At 44.7% G+C, this 18,594-nt stretch overlaps 1 protein-coding gene across 1 annotated transcript; it reads left to right on the forward strand.

Annotated features, from left to right (window-relative positions):
* Positions 1-2,160: 2,160 nt before the first annotated feature.
* LOC139479953 (uncharacterized) lies at positions 2,161-15,035 on the forward strand. Its single transcript, XM_071262900.1, has 2 exons — positions 2,161-2,420; positions 14,416-15,035. The coding sequence occupies exons 1-2, from the start codon at positions 2,161-2,163 to the stop codon at positions 14,906-14,908; spliced, it is 753 nt and encodes a 250-aa protein (XP_071119001.1). The 3' UTR covers positions 14,909-15,035.
* The last annotated feature ends 3,559 nt before the right edge of the window (positions 15,036-18,594 follow it).

Raw genomic sequence — 18,594 nt, forward strand, 5'->3', positions numbered from 1 at the left:
CGATGTGAAATGTACACTATCCATGTGCAAGGGTTGTGGACGGTATGACGTGTTTGTCATCCACATGCAAGGGTTGTGAACAACAGCAAACTAGAAAATAAAAAAATCATCTTTGAACATTGATTGTGAAGGCGTGACGTGAAAATGTAAAGATTGTGAGATGGCAAAAGCAGTATTTTAAATCAGATGTGGGCCAGGATAAAGTGTTCCATGAAATATGAAGACTTCCTGGTTGGAATGAAGCTTGTTGAGGAGAGGCAATGATTGATGGTGTGTGTTGCCAACTGGATGTTTTTATTGAATGATATTCAGGCATAGTGTGGGTATTCGAGTGTTTGATAAAGACGTGTTTTGGTTTCGCTGACAGCGGCCATAGCTCAGAGTGATAAACTGTGCTGGTCAGCTGAACATTCCTCAATGGCGAGGAACACGGTCCCCTTGAATGCATATGACAGAGAGTAATACTGTCACATGCATGTACTCCTGTTGACCGCAGGTAAACAAAACCATTGATATCAATATTCTGCGCAACCAGCAGCAAAACTCAACATTGTGCGGGGTCAGAATTGCCTGGTCACCTGTGGTGTGCCATAGTTTCCAGATATCAACAGGCTTGTCGCTAGGAGGAACATGTTCTTGCCGTCACCAACAGGCTGTCGCTAGAAGGAACATATTCTTGCCAGACACAAACAACCTGTCGCTAGGAGGAACATGTTCTTGCCAGAAACCAACACGCTGTCTTTAGGAGGAACACGTTCTTGCCAGACACAAACAGGCTGCCGTTAGAAGGAACACGTTCTTGCCAGATACAAACAGGCTGTCGTGAGAAGGAACACGTTCTTGCCAGATACAAACAGGCTGTCGGTGGGAGGAACACGTTCTTGCCAGATACAAACAGGCTGTCTTTAGGAGCAACACGTTCTTGCCAGACACAAACAGGCTATCGCTAGGAGGAACATGTTCTTGCCAGATACAAACAGGCTATCGCTAGGAGGAACACGTTCTTGCCAGATACGAACAGGCTGTCTTTAGGAGCAACACGTTCTTGCCAGACACAAACAGGCTGTCGTTAGGAGGAACATGTTCTTGCCAGACACAAACAGGCTGTCGTTAGGAGGAACATTTTCTTGCCAGATACAAACAGGCTGTCTTTAGGAGCAACACCTTCTTGACAGACACAAAAAGGCTGTCTTTAGGAACAACACGTTCTTGCCAGACACCAACAGTCTGTCGTTAGGAGGAACACTTTCTTGCCAGATACAAACAGGCTGTCGTTAGGAGCAACACGTTCTTGCCAGATACAAACAGGCTGTCTTTAGGAGCAACACGTTCTTGCCAGATACAAACAGGCTGTCTTTAGGAGGAACACGTTCTTGCCAGATACAAACAGGCTGTCTTTAGGAGCAACACGTTCTTGCCAGATACAAACAGGCTGTCTTTAGGAGCAACACGTTCTTGCCAGATACAAACAGGCTCTCGTTAGGAGGAACACGTTCTTGCCAGATACGAACAGGCTGTCTTTAGGAGCAACACGTTCTTGCCAGACAAAAACAGGCTGTCGTTAGGAGGAACACGTTCTTGCCAGACACCAACACGCTGTCGCTAGGAGGAACACGTTCTTTCAGCGTATCCGGAGGAAACCGGAAGTGAAGGACAGTGACGGTAACACCACGGAATATGTTTTGAAATGGAGTTTTCTATTATCTGTCTCAATGGAAAAACTTTCGAACCGTGTTTTACAAAGAGAATTTCGACATGAACTACATGTGCATGTTCAGGTGAACATATCGACTTTAACACGTCGCCATCAAGATAAGAGTATGTTCACGAACGTTTTAATGTGTAAACCTAATAGCATATTCAAAGAAGGAAGGCATTTAAAAACGGCTCTGGAAACATGTGCTGAGAATCACCCTATAGTTTAGCCTTGGAGCAGTTAATGATAATGCATGTGACAACTGTACAAAAGCCTTCCCCTTTTCTTTTCGCGAACATCTGATGTCATCACTGATTTTCTGTGGTCCATTCATATAATTTCCACAGCTCTTAGTTCTTTATGCCAAATGGAATCTGTTTCGGCAAAGAATCTTGGCTGTTTATTCTCTTGCATTGACAATTTATATATATTCGATAACGAGGTTTTTTTTACCATAGGACATCATGAAACGTTGCCAGGATCGGAACACCTTTGTCGGACCGCTCTCTGAGCGATACATCGTCATCCCCGAGGACCTGTTCCAGGACCTGACCAGAACACCGACGACCATCGACCTGACCCTGCAGCGGTACCGCCATGGTACCCACAGGACCGCCGGAACCTACCCCCGGCCTCGGCCCCTCGCCCCACTAGACAGGACCAGACAACGCCCCAGGGCTAAAGTTTATGGAGTGGTCGGTGTGCACACGTCTAGAGAATTCAGGTAGGTTAATTCACTTGAAGATATTCACAATGATAGAGTTCGTGTTTAGTATTTAAGGAAAACACTGCGATTGACATAAAGAAAAGGTTGGCGTGCCCTTGGGATTCGAACATAGTCTTCGGCTGTTCACATGGAGCCTAATGGTTGTATATTGTATTTATCCCCTCAAAAGAAAGTCTTAGATTGGCATTAAGAAGTTGGAGGAACATGAAGACTTGAGAGGGTCCGGACTAGTACAAGCAGCCACAAACACCCGACGTTCAACCCCATTTCACCTCACCTGAGAGGGTTTCATGGAAAATAACTTCATTATTGTTGGTAACGACTTTTCAGGGTTACTTCTCATCCGGTGAATATCAGGTGAGGGATGATGAGGCGCGAGATACTTGTTCCCAGGCCGAGTCTCCGTTTCCAGGACTGTACTATACGGCCTTCTACCCGTGTGATACAGAGAGACTGTACTATACGGCCTTCTACCCGTGTGATACAAAGATACTGTACTATACGGCCTTCTACCCGTGTGATACAGAGAGACTGTACTATACGGCCTTCTACCCGTGTGATACAGAGAGACTGTACTATACGGCCTTCTACCCGTGTGATACAGAGATACTGTACTATACGGCCTTCTACCCGTGTGATACAGAGTGACTGTACTATACGGCCTTCTACCCGTGTGATACAGAGAGACTGTACTATACGGCCTTCTACCCGTGTGATACAGAGTGACTGTACTATACGGCCTTCTACCCGTGTGATACAGAGAGACTGTACTATACGGCCTTCTACCCGTGTGATACAGAGATACTGTACTATACGGCCTTCTACCCGTGTGATACAGAGATACTGTACTATACGGCCTTCTACCCGTGTGATACAGAGATACTGTACTATACGGCCTTCTACCCGTGTGATACAGAGATACTGTACTATACGGCCTTCTACCCGTGTGATACAGAGTGACTGTACTATACGGCCTTCTACCCGTGTGATACAGAGAGACTGTACTATACAGCCTTCTACCCGTGTGATACAGAGTGACTGTACTATACGGCCTTCTACCCGTGTGATACAGAGAGACTGTACTATACGGCCTTCTACCCGTGTGATACAGAGAGACTGTACTATACGGTCCTTCTACCCGTGTCATACAGAGAGACTGTTCTATACAGCCTTCTACCCGTGTCATACAGAGAGACTGTGCTATACGACCTTCTACCCGTGTCATACAGAGAGACTGTACTATACATCCTTCTACCCGTGTGATACAGCGTGACTGTACTATACGGCCTCCTACCCGTGTCATACAGAGAGACTGTTCTATACGGTCCTTCTACCCGTGTCATACAGAGAGACTGTTCTATACAGCCTTCTACCCGTGTCATACAGAGAGACTGTACTATACGACCTTCTACCCGTGTCATTCATAGAGACTGTACTATACGGACCATCTTCCCGTGTCATACAGAGATACTGTTCTATAAGCACCATCTACCCGTGTCATTCAGAGATACTGTTCTATACGGACCATCTACCCGTGTCATTCAGAAATACTGTTCTATACGGACCATCTACCCATGTCATAAAGAGTGACAGTACTATACGGACTGTAATGTACAAGCCTTTTGTACATTTCGGTCAGTAGACAGTGAGATGAATCATATTGTACATGTTGTGTGATACAGCCTACTACCGTAAAGATATACATTATTGCTACATGAATTAACGTATATCACCACTGATCTTACTGACTGTTTGTTTAATGTGCAAAAACAAAATGTTAACACGTTCTAAATCACCAGTTTCGATTTGGCAACGTGATAGTTCGTGTGACGTCACCTATATTCGTGAGTCTGTTCCACGAAACTACTTCTTGTAGCATAATGGCTAAATCAGCCTTGTATGGCTACAAAAGTGCATCTAGTCCATCTAAATGCATTGTATATTGCTACATAGCCGTGACACGAAGTGAAATAACTTCTGTCACTGGTGGAGTGCAATTTCCCCACGTTCAACCGACAGTATCCGCGTGCGAGAGACTACTTCCGGTATGACGTCACTTTGTTGACAGTTTGATCGGTTGTAGATTTTCTGATACGAGAGAGTGAAAGCCGGTTCGAGCCGAGATGTGTGAGTTGACATTCAAGTATTTTATATCTATTGTACATCTTCCTAACTGAATGAAATACTGAAAAGAATAATTATATTCTTGTAATTTAATAAATGTCATTGTGCAATTCTTAACTGTGAAATTATTCTTGAAAATTAAATAATTTAAACTGTGTGGTCGGTGGTATTGGGAGTGATCCACAATTCTCTACCCAAATCTGTACCCCAATACCCACCCCCTGAACCGTTACACTCCCCATACCCCAATACCCACATACCCCCATACCCTAAACACCCACGAACCCCTATACCCTAAACACCCACATACCCCCATACCCTAAACACCCACGTACCCCTATACCCTAAACACCCACATACCCTCAAACCCTAAACACCCACGTACCCCTATACCCTAAACACCCACATACCCCCATACCCTAAACACCCACGTACCCCTATACCCTAAACACCCACATACCCTCAAACCCTAAACACCCACGTACCCCTATACCCTAAACACCCACATACCCCCATACCCTAAACACCCACGTACCCCCATACCCTAAACACCCACGTACCCCCATACCCCCAACACCCACGAACCCCCATACCCTAAACACCCACGTACCCCCATACCCCCAACACCCACGAACCCCCATACCCTAAACACCCACGTACCCCAATACCCTAAACACCCACGAACCCCAATACCCTAAACACCCACGTACCCCTATACCCCAACACCCACGAACCCCCATGCCCTAAACACCCACATACCCCCATACCCTAAACACCCACGTACCCCCATACCCTAAACACCCACGTACCCCCATACCCCCAACACCCACGAACCCCCATACCCTAAACACCCACGTACCCCCATACCCCCAACACCCACGAACCCCCATACCCTAAACACCCACGAACCCCCATGCCCTAAACACCCACGAACCCCAATACCCTAAACACCCACGTACCCCTATACCCCAACACCCACGAACCCCCATGCCCTAAACACCCACGAACCCCCATACCCTAAACACCCACGTACCCCCATACCCCCAACACCCACGAACCCCCATACCCTAAACACCCACGTACCCCTATACCCCAACACCCACGAACCCCCATACCCTAAACACCCACGTACCCCAATACCCTAAACACCCACGAACCCCAATACCCTAAACACCCACGTACCCCTATACCCCAACACCCACGAACCCCCATGCCCTAAACACCCACATACCCCCATACCCTAAACACCCACGTACCCCCATACCCTAAACACCCACGTACCCCCATACCCCCAACACCCACGAACCCCCATACCCTAAACACCCACGTACCCCCATACCCCCAACACCCACGAACCCCCATACCCTAAACACCCACGAACCCCCATGCCCTAAACACCCACGAACCCCAATACCCTAAACACCCACGTACCCCATACCCCAACACCCACGAACCCCCATGCCCTAAACACCCACGAACCCCCATACCCTAAACACCCACGTACCCCCATACCCCCAACACCCACGAACCCCCATACCCTAAACACCCACGTACCCCTATACCCCAACACCCACGAACCCCCATACCCTAAACACCCACGTACCCCTATACCCCAACACCCACGAACCCCCATGCCCTAAACACCTACGTACCCCCATACCCCAACCCCCACGAACCCACATACCCTAAACACCCACGTACCCCCATACCCCCAACACCCGCGAGCCCCCATACCCTAAACACCCACATACCCCCATACCCCACCACCCACGAACCCCCATACCCTAAACACCCACGAACCCCCTATACCCTTAACAACAACGAACCCTCATACCCTAAACACCCATGTACCCCCATACCCTAAACACCCACGAACCCCCATACTCTAAACACCCACGTACCTCCATACCCTAAACACCCACGTACTCCCAATCGCATCACCATGGTTACTATATATATATATATGTCTATGACAACATCTACTTTTGGTTTATACAGCTCGACAAGTGAATAACGTGACTTCTACACCCAACTTCACACCCTCTCCTTAATGAATAAAATGTTACAATTCTTAAATTTAAAGCTACACTTTATGTTTAATTCCTCAATTTCATTTCATTAATATCCAAGCTATCCATGGGGTCTGCAGAAACGGGACGTCAGACATTACCTTACTACAAGTGATAGCAATCTGTGATGGCGCCCCTCATTCTGCCATAACTCTTTTCAAACATTATGGCTTTATGAAAATCTTTTCATTTAACATCGATAAGATTTGATAAATGATTTGAACGAACTCCTGCGAGATAAACTCAACCTGAGGGTCGTTTCGAGAAGACGTGTTCAGTGACGGCCTCCGCGTGTGATAACAATGTATTTTATCCATGGTCAATCGGTGCTATGGTCTCAAGACGGAGAACAGAGGTCAAAGTATCCATGATGCTAATGGAACTATAGTCCCTGGTTGTCATGGAAGCCATCTGGCTAAGGTAAAGGTAATGTAAGGTAAAGTTCCCAGACAGGTCAAAGAATCCATTTGGCATGTAGTAAACTAAACACTTTTGAAATGGCCCCCGTTGGAAATAAACTGTCGTCTGCTCGCCTGCCGACCTTGTAGATTATCGTCGATGACTGTTTACCAAACCGTTACATAGGTAATAATCACAGAGGCGGAAAATATGCGAGCCTGTTTTCAACCTCGTAACTCGTTCAATAGACTTGTCAAAATTACAAATCTAATCCCCGCCTAAAGCAGACGACAATGCAGCGCGGTGTAATCACTGGCCCTTTCCGTACCATGAGAGCTGGACGTAGTTTGTACAGCAGGAACGTGTAGGGATGTATCGGCCTAACGAGGTCCCCCGAGAGGTGCCCCACGAGCCCCTAGAGGAGGAGGATAGAGGCAGGTAGGTCTGGGTCTCACCTCAGATGCTTCACCGATGTAGCTGGGTCCACCAATATTGATTCAAACATCTCAGCGTATCAAATAACACGTTAAGGTACAAGGGATCCCACTTGTAATTTCAACAGTTTAAAATATTGATGACACTCGCATCATCTGACATTTTACGAAGATGGTGTGGGTGTGTTGTGTGATAGGCGCGTATCTTCATTGGCTTGGACAGAGCTCCTGCTAAACACTGAAACTATACTATACTCATGTCCTAAAAGTAGCATTACAGTCCCCTAACGCAGCCATCTGACTGCCCTGCACTGGGACGTACACCTTGGTACATCTGGCACCAGGCTCAATGCCCATGTAAGGTCTCTGGTTGCTGCGTGTCCCCATATTGCTCCGCGGTCCTCTGTCCTCCGCCAGACAAGACAGGCATGCTTGTGTACAGGTCCTGCCAACAGAGCCGTTTAAAAATACATGTGTACATACAAGATATGTTGATTATGAACAAAAATAGCAGCAAACTTGATTAGAATTTAGAGATCATGTCAGTATTGGACACATGTAAGTACTGGAGTACTGGACACATAAGTACTAAAATACTGAACACATAAGTACTGGAGTATTGGACACATAAGTACTGGAATACTGGACACAGACAAGGACGGGAGTTCTGGACACGTAAGTACTGGAATACTGGACACAGACAAGAACTGGAATACTGGACACATAAGTATTGGAATACAGGACACAGACAAGTACTGGAATACTGGACACAGACAAGGACGGGAGTACTGGACACGTAAGTACTGGAATACTGGACACAGACAAGAACTGGAATACTGGACACGTAAGTACTGGAGTACTGGACACATAAGTATTGGAATACAGGACACAGACAAGTACTGGAATACTGGACACGTAAGTACTGGAATACTGGACACAGACAAGAACTGAAATACTGGCACAAAAGTACTTGAATACTGGCACATGAGTACTGGCATAATGGACACATAAGTACTGGAATACTGGACACATAAGCACTGGAATACTGGACATATAAGTACTGGAATACTGGACACATAAGCACTGGAATACTGGACACATAAACACTGGAAAACAAACTGGACACATAAGCACTGGAATACTGGACACATAAGCACTGGAATACTGGACACATAAGCACTGGAATACTGGACACAGACAAGTGCTGGAGTACTAGAAACGGGTATTAGCAGTGACATGGCCCACCCCGTGCAGGTTGTGATTTTCAACATGCATAATTCATCCGGTGACAATATGGCTGTAGTGTTGGGCGACAGCAATGAACGGACTCTGACAGACAGGGTGAGTCGTACAAGCGCCGCCAACAGACATCAAATATTCACAGAGGGAAAGAAACGGACATTAACGAGACAAAGGTGTTAGGTGAATTGTGTGTTTTCAATCAACCTATTTGAACTAAATCCTATTTGAAAAGCAGAAGGATATATCGATCCCAGTATGTGACAATGCTACACGCCAGCGTTTAAGGAAAGTCTATTGCCGTAGTGGCTGGTGTATTTGTTTGTCCCTTGTTCGGATCTAGTGAGTCGTTAAACGTCCTGTGAAGGAGCACGGGTTTTCATGCCCGTCATCGTTTTAAAATAAGGTAGGTTTGCGCCTAGAACTATCAACATGGCCGAATTGATGCCAGATATGTATTTGTAATTACAGTTTACACATTTAGTCCATGGATACAAATGATAATTGTATTATAATTATGCTGTGTTGTGCTATAGGTCTACTCGAGTATACATACGCCATGTACTCAATCATTGTGGTATAAGCCTGTTATCGCCTGCCTGTATATACCTTGTGCTCCGGGCAATATTGCATTATAACACCTTTACACTTGTGTGTGTTGAACAACATATGAGGGAAACAACCAATAGAATAAACTGCTACTCGAACACCTTTGTGTCATGAACGTATATCCGTCGCCCTTTAAGTCTTCACGATTTGAAAATACAAAAAATACAGTTATGTTTCTTATCCGAAAATATCTATTGACACCGGTCAATGTGATCATGACTTTCTACACACAGACTACGTAGGTCTTGCTTTGGCAAGACTGATTAGGTATTATAGGTGTTTCTGTGTGGGAGTGGGACATACATAATACTTCTTACTTGTGATAAGGAGAGAGTAGGTTTACCGTTACATGGTTGGCCCTGTGTGTTTAGCTATACAGTACGGACAACAGTGTCACGGCGGTACCCGACTCCCTATAGGAAATCAATGGGCCCGTATATGCGGGCTGTGCTCGACAACCGGGCGCCTATACATGTATACGAGAACTGTGCCCAACTACTAAGCACATATGCACGTACAGTAAACTACGTTTATAGCGAACACGCTTTTAACGAACTGTCAGATATAACGAACTTATGTTTTGGTCCCGTCAATTGGCTATATATTTGCTGTATCAGAGACCATATATGGTCTTTGGCTGTATATATGCATATAACGAACTGCGGTTATAACGAACTAAAAATAGTGGTCTCTTTGAATTCGTTATAACCGTAGTTTTCTGTATATGTATACTCTGCATGATGACCAAACACGAGACAAACATCTTGTCTCTGAAATGAACATTTTGTACAGTAAAAGCAGAAATATGACAAAAAGGAGCCCAGAGACTTTCTTCGTGTTCCTGATACTGCAGTAATCTAGACTTGCCAAACATTATAGACTTGCATGGGCTGTATTGGATATATTTGTTTCAGGGTCTGTATGACAGACTAACCAAGTACCAAAATATGTATATGCAAACTGCGTTCGACGACCGATCACATATACATGTACATGTGAACTGTGCTTGACGACTGATCACCTATACATGTATATGCGAACTGTTCTTGACGAAAAGGCACCTCTACATGTGTATGCGAACTGTGCTTGACAACTGATCACCTATACATGTATATGCGAACTGTGCTTGACGACTGATCACCTATACATGTATATGCGAACTGTGTTTGACGAATAGGCACCTATACATGTATATGCGAACTGCGTTTGACGACCGATCATCTATACATGAATATGCGAACTGTGCTTGACGACTAGGCACCTTTACATGTGTATGCGAACTGTGCTTCGCGACCAGCACATATACATGTATATGCGAACTGTTCTCGACGACCGAGCACATATAAATGTATATGCGAACAGCGTTCAACCACCAAATACCTATACATGTATATGCGAACAGTATTCAACCACCAAGCACCTATATTATATGTGAACTGTGTTCGTCGACCGATCACATATACATGTATATGCGAACTGTATTCAAGCACCAAGCACCTGCACCGGGTTCGCACACAGTCAGAGGTGACAGGCTGACGGCGCCTCGGCTTCAGTTATACAACAGGCTGGTGGTGTTTATACACTTATATAACCCTCACACGGCGCTCGGCTACTACTTACTCCAGCTGTTCTTAGTTCTAATATCCCGTATTGTTTGTGCTTGCGTCCATTTACGTATAGGTTTTTACCCTAGCTTGGAATGTGGTGTTGAAGAGATTTCTACTTCAGATCGAACACTTAATATGTTTGTACAATTCAAGCAAGTCGCAGATAGGGAAATACGGAGGTGGGGTGGGGTGAGGGCGAACTTCACATGTTGTCATGGTTGTACAGTGACGTCATTCATTGCTATACCCCTTGTCCCCACAGGCGGACAATAGGCATATTCCGCCACGGGATCAAAGAAAACATCCAGATAAATATATATCTGACATGTATACTTAATATGTACTTTATACTCTTCCAAAAACTTAATCAACTAGGGGCGGTCGGGTAGCCTAGTGGTTAAAGCGTTCGCTCGTCACGCCGAAGACCCGGGTTCGATTCCCGACATGGGTACAGTGTGTGAAGCCCATTTCTGCCTGCCATTGGACGACACGTTCCATATATCATGTTACGTTTATATCACATGTAACACGACCATTGCACAAGACAAGTGCCATATATCATGTTACGTTTATATCACATGTAACACGACCATTGGACGACAAGACAAGTGCCACATATCATGTTACGTTTATATCACATGCAACACTACCATTGGATAAGCCAAGTGCCATATATCATGTTAGGTTTATATCACATTTAACACGACAATTGGACGACAAGACAAGTGCCACATATCATGTTACGTTTATCTCGCATGTAATACTACCATTGGACGACAAGACACTTGCCGTATATCATGTTACGTTTATATCACATGTAACACAACCATTGGACGACAAGACAAGTGCCATATATCATGTTACGTTTATATCACATGTAACACGACCATTGGACGACAAGACAAGTGCCATATATCATGTTACGTTTATATCACATGTAACACGACCATTAGACGACAAGACAAGTGTCATATATCATATTACGTTTATATCACATTTTACACGACCATTGGACTACAAGACACGTGACATATATCATGTTACGTTTATATCACATGTAACACTACCATTGGACAAGCCAAGTGCCATATATCATGTTACGTTTATATCACATGTAACACGACCATTAGACAAGACAAGTGCCACATATCATGTTACGTTTATATCACATTTTACACGACAATTGGACGACAAGACAAGTGCCACATATCATGTTACGTTTATCTCACATGTAATACTACCATTGGACGACAAGACACGTGCCGTATATCATGTTACGTTTATATCACACGTAACACAACCATTGGACGACAAGACAAGTGCCATATATCATGTTACGTTTATATCACATGTAACACGATCATTGGACGACAAGACAAGTGCCATATATCATGTTACGTTTATATCACATGTAACACGACCGTTGGACGACAAGACAAGTGCCATATATCATGTTACGTTTATATCACATGTAACACGACCATTGGACGAAAAGACAAGTGCCATATATCATGTTACGTTTATATCACATGCAATACTACCATTGGACGACAAGACAAGTGCCATATATCATGTTACGTTTATATCACATGTAACACGATCATTGGACGACAAGACAAGTACCATATATCATGTTACTTATAATTCACATGTAACACGACCATTGGACGACAAGACAAGTGCCAAATATCATGTTACGTTTATATCACATTTAACACGATATCACTGGTACCACAACCATTGGACAAGTATGAAGAAAATATAACTTGTTTTATATACCCAACAGAAACACAATGGTCGGCAAATATGGTGGTGAGCTGGGTATCTTTCTTGTTCTGTGAATCCCGCGTGTCTTAGCTTGAGATTTTGTTCTCTTAGAATTGAGACTAACAGGCATGTGGCAAGCAACTTCTGTCAGCGCAACAACACACACAACACAAGGCAATCGCTAATGCCTGGCCCCGTACAAGGCCCAGGGCGCGTGCCGCAATAGATCTGTAGTTCGATACTAGCTGTAATTGATTACATATCGATAAGGCGGGGTATTGAAGTAATGAGATTATCAGATTATGTGATCGATCCGCTGATGAACCATTACCGCGGAAACAATGTTAAAATGAAAGTGGTTTCATATTACGTGTAGGCTGACGGTGTACAGAAGGTGGTTGTTTCATATTACGTGTAGGCTGACGGTGTACAGAAGGTGGTTGTTTCATATCACGTGTAGGCTGACGGTGTACAGGTGGTTGTTTCATATTACGTGTAGGCTGACGGTGTACAGAAGGTGATTGTTTCATATTACGTGTAGACTGACGGTGTACAGAAGGTGGTTGTTTCATACTAAGTGTAGGCTGACGGTGTACAGAAGCTGGTTGTTTCATGTTACGTGTAGGCTGACAGTGTTCAGGTGACTGTTTCATATTACGTGTAGGCTGACGGTGTAAAGGTGATTGTTTCATATTACGTGTAGGCTGACGGTGTTCAGAAGGTGATTGTTTCATATTACGTGTAGGCTGACGGTGTACAGAAGGTGATTGTTTCATATTACGTGTAGACTGACGGTGTACAGAAGGTGGTTGTTTCATATTAAGTGTAGGCTGACGGTGTACAGAAGGTGGTTGTTTCATGTTACGTGTAGGCTGACGGTGTTCAGGTGACTGTTTCATATTACGTGTAGGCTGACGGTGTTCAGGTGGTTGTTTCATATTACGTGTAGGCTGACGGTGTTCAGAAGGTGATTGTTTCATATTACGTGTAGGCTGATGGTGTTCAGAAGGTGATTGTTTCATATTATGTGTAGGCTGACGGTGTTCAGAAGGTGGTTGTTTCATATTATGTGTAGGCTGACGGTTAAAGCATGTGGTTGTTTCATATTACGTGTAGGCTGACAGTGTACAGAAGGTGGTTGTTTCATATTACGTGTAGGCTGACGGTGTTCAGAAGGTGATTGTTTCATATTACGTGTAGGCTGACGGTGTTCAGAAGGTGATTGTTTCATATTATGTGTAGGCTGACGGTGTTCAGAAGGTGGTTGTTTCATATTATGTGTAGGCTGACGGTTACAGCATGTGGTTGTTTCATATTACGTGTAGGCTGACAGTGTACAGAAGGTGGTTGTTTCATATTACGTGTAGGCTGACGGTGTTCATGAGGTGTTTGTTTCATATTACGTGTAGGCTGACGGTGTTCAGGTGGTTGTTTCATATTATGTGTAGGCTGACGGTGTACAGAAAGTGGTTGTTTCATATTATGTGTAGGCTGACGGTGTACAGAAGGTGGTTGTTTCATATTACGTGTAGGCTGACGGTGTACAGAAGGTGGTTGTTTCATATTACGTGTAGCCAGCATGTAATACAACAAGTAATATTGTTTGAGAATTGATGTGTGTATTACGAGTTTCACCACAGCGATAAAACATATAATATTGTTTGAGGATAGTGACTTGATGGATCTCGATGGATCTCACTGAGGTCACTGTTCAGTACCTAACGTTTGTCTTGGTATGTTTCAGCGCGATGGATCTCGGCACTGACCATAATGAGGATTCAGAGGACGTCATCAATCAAGTGGCTCGTGCAAACTTCTTGAGGGATGACCCTTCCAACATTTTGCCTCAAATCCGGGCGTCGCCATGTTTGATGCATTCCAAACAGGGCAGACGACAAGATCTGATTTACTCCACAAACCATCAAGGCGGCAAGGTTCCTAGTCACCTTGGTCAAAGCTCAAGGTCATTCATAGACAAATCAGTGAGACAAAGTGTTCATAAATTTAATTTTGAAACAAAACAACATGAAAGTCTGACCACGAAGCACCCGCCAGTTGTGGCGCACAAGCGACCCAGACTGCCTGGAGAGTACCCGTCCCAAGACTTGGTCATGTCCTGGCTCCTCCACGGCTCCGCACCAGTTGAACAGAACCACTTCCCGGATATTGTTAAAGACGGACAGAAAACCAAAACGTCCAAAAAGCAACGACATATGAATTCTTTGCTCAGTGAATAATGAACTAAGAACGTTGGCATTACATTTGTCATTCCCTATTACACATCCCTCCATTGATGTTATCATGAACTACCCTGACGAAACAGGCAAGACCTGTGTGGAGCGGGCGATGTTCAAGATACGAGTGTTCACTGTGTCTGTATATGTGCAGTGTGCATTCGTCAGACTCGTTCAGTGTGACTGTGATTGTGACGATTGTTAGTGCAAACGAAAACGTTGATCACACCGTGTGTGAGCTGACCTACATGTTTAACCCGGAAGTGAGTTGACCGGGGTGTCGATCCCGGAAGTGAGTTGACCGGGGTATCGATCCCGGAAGTGAGGTGAACGGGGTATCGAACCCGGAAGTGAGGCCTCTGGTGTCGAACACGGACGTGAGATGACGGGGTTGTCGAACACGGAAGTGAGATGACGGGGTTGTCGAACCCGTAAGTGAGATGGCTAAGGTGTCGAACCCGAAAGTGAGATGGCTGTGGTGTCGAACACGGAAGAGAGATGACGGGTTTGTCGAACCCGGAAGTGAGATGACGGGGTGTCGAACCCGGAAACGAGAAGACCGGGGTGTCGAACGCTTTAAGTGTGATGCTCGGTGTGTCGAATCCGGTAGTGAGATGAAGGAGGTTTCGAATCCGGACGTGAAGTGAATGTCGTGTTGAGAATTAATGACCATGACCTGGATATAAACATGTCTCGAGATATCCAACGGGAGCGGGTAATAATGTGTGATGTGGGAAACATGTCAGCGCCTGTAACTAAATTAATCAACAGAAACTTTCAACACGCGGCACTAGAACATTCTATAGTCTCTGTGCTAAGACATTTGTTTGAGACATTTCCCTAGAGTACCAACTTGAAGGCGTAATGATGTACATATTTATTAAAAACATGAACATTGCTGAATTATATTTCGTCATTGTGTGCAGGGCACAACCGTCCCATCCGAGTCAGTGAGTTTGGGTTTTAGGTCACTTTGAACAGTATTCCAGCTATATCACGGCGTGTCAGCACAGTGGGGACTATCGAAAATAATGCAGGTCTTAGACGTTTACCAAGAAAACGGGCAGGGTGATGCCAAACCAAGAAATATAATCAAGGCGAACCTGGATTCGAACCCACGAATATTGGGTTTCTGGCTCGCCCAAAGGACACAACACTACATAGCGAATTGAGGTGCATTTTACAACTGGACCGACAAGCAGCCAATGCTAGCTAAATACAATGTTTGATAACCTTTATGTATCTACATGAAACACTGCTTAATTCTTGAAAGAATTTAATAATTTACGTATATCCTCCTGTAACTAGGATATAGTCAACGTTGTGTCGCTTAGATCATTGTTTGACATTCATTGTTTCACATTCTGGCGGCAGCCAGAAGTTAGCGTGTCATTCGTCATTAGTCATCCGCATGACGAAAGACAACATTTGTCATTCTTCATTCAGATTACAACATCTGGTTACTGTCTTTGCATCTATCCTCGCACAACAGGGATGATGTTCTTCGCAGCAGTTAGCAATATTCCAGCTATATCACACCGACCTAAAGACAGCAATATTCCAGCTATATCACACCGACCTGTGGTCAGCAATATTCCAGCTATTTCACACCGATCTGTGGTCAGCAATATTCCAGTTATATCACACCGACCTGTAGTCAGCAATATTCCAGCTATATCACACCGACCTGTGGTCTGCATTATCCCTGCTATATCACACCGACCTGTAGTCAGCAATATTCCAGCTATATCACACCGACCTGTTGTCAGCAATATTCCAGCTATATCACACCGACCTGTGGTCAGCAATATTCCAGCTATATCACATCGACCTGTAGTCAGCAATATTCCAGCTATATCACACAGACCTATAGTCAGCAATATTCCAGCTATATCACAGGCGAACCAGTGGTCGACAGCAAGAACCACTCCTGATATATCACGGAGGTCTATCGTCGATGGCAGTCATATGACATAGGCCTGCAGTCAGAGATCTAACTGATAAATCAGGGCGGCTCACAAAGTGTTATCGCGCCTTGATCTGACAAACCAGCGACTGACGGTAAGGCCACAGAGACCTGCCCCGCACAATGACACATAGCAGGAATCAGGAATCCGACCGGGGGACGTCATAGTTTCCACTGGTAACCGATTCCTACCATATTCAGATGCCTTGTAGTGACCTCGAGTAGGTGAGGTAGTATGGTTTTACGCCGCTTTTAGCAATATGCCAGCAATATCACGGCGGGGGACACCAGAAATGGGCTTCACACATTGTACCCATGTCGGGAATCGAATCCGGGTCTTCGGCGTGACGAGCGAACGCTTTAACCACAAGGCTACCCGACCGCCCCGTTGTCACCTCGAGGTAGTCGACAGTTACATCCAACACTGATTTGCGACCGCGCTTGTTTCAGAGGCCGATCTCCTATCTTGTTCGTTTTCAGAAATTGCTAACAAATATTTACTTATTTTTCCGAATATGATGAGGAAACTCCAAAGAACAAATAATGAATTTGCTGCTGCCAAGCTTGTGTTGGTTGCCAATACGTACTTCTTGTGATAGCAATCAGCTAAACATTTTACGTGCGTTTCGTTCACTACTTCCTTCAGATCGTACTAACGTCAATAATCAACGACTGCAAAGGCGTTCAATGTCGTGGCTGTGTTTATTTGTGTGTTGTTTACGCTGCACTCAGCAATATTCCAGCTATACGGCGGCGGTCTGTAAATAATCGAGTCTGGATCAGACAATGAGGCGATTGACATCATGCAGCATCGATCCGCGCAATTGGGATACGATGACATGCATCAATAAAGTCAGCGAGTCTCACCACCCGATCCCGTTAGTCGCCTTTTACTGCAAGCATGGGTTGCTGAAGACCACTTCTAAGTCTGATCTTCACGGGTCTCGTGGCTGTGCTGCCAGACTCACTATCAATATGATCTCTTGGCTTTGTCATAATAGAGGGTTCCAACGTTGTCGAGCACGTTATATACGTCGTCAGCTGGTGTACTGTTGAATGTGACATGGCTTAAAATTCTGTTAAATACGGCTCAGAATGAAATATTGTTCGACACAAGTAACTCTCTTTAGTATAAATCCTATATGAGTTGTGCACTAATAATTAGTTGACATACCATGTCGAGAAACTGTTACAAGGTCACTATGACGTAAACAATGATGCACTGTTATGTCATTACTAATATGACGTCACAACACGAGGAGGTTTGTATGCAGTGGACTGTGGTATTGTATTACGTCGACAATGCAGTACAGTAGAGAGACCCTGAAACAATTATTTCAATGCATGAATGTAGTAACACACTTTTATCATCCAAAACTGGCCCCCACAGGATATATCGCTTGGGTGACATCAAGCGATAGCGACATTGTAGATATCGCGGCAATGAAATTGCATCATAATATTTTGAAGACCATCGTGACGTCATTGTTACCATGACGTCACAATCAAATGACATCACTAATGGCTCTGCCACTGGGGCTGTCAGCAGTCCATTTTTACACTTAACCCCCTGGATGCCAGAGGGACATATATGTCCTTCCTCTACAACCCTCACTTTGAAGTCGAATAAAATTCAAAATACATCACCCACACAAATACACTTCACAGTTTTGAATAAGGTAGGAAATTCCCTGTTCTGTGATATCATCCACTGGCATTTTAG

This window comes from Haliotis cracherodii, unplaced genomic scaffold (assembly GCF_022045235.1).
Source record: "Haliotis cracherodii isolate W230 unplaced genomic scaffold, xgHalCrac1.p SCAF_4, whole genome shotgun sequence".
Lineage (NCBI taxonomy): Eukaryota > Metazoa > Mollusca > Gastropoda > Lepetellida > Haliotidae > Haliotis > Haliotis cracherodii.

Bases quoted from the DNA above. Each gene is read 5' to 3' on its own strand.
- LOC139479953 (XM_071262900.1), top strand. From the start codon at position 2,161: ATGAAACGTTGCCAGGATCGGAACACCTTTGTCGGACCGCTCTCTGAG. The intron at 2,421-14,415 runs GTAGGTTAATTC...GGTATGTTTCAG, and splicing joins CACACGTCTAGAGAATTCAG to CGCGATGGATCTCGGCACTG.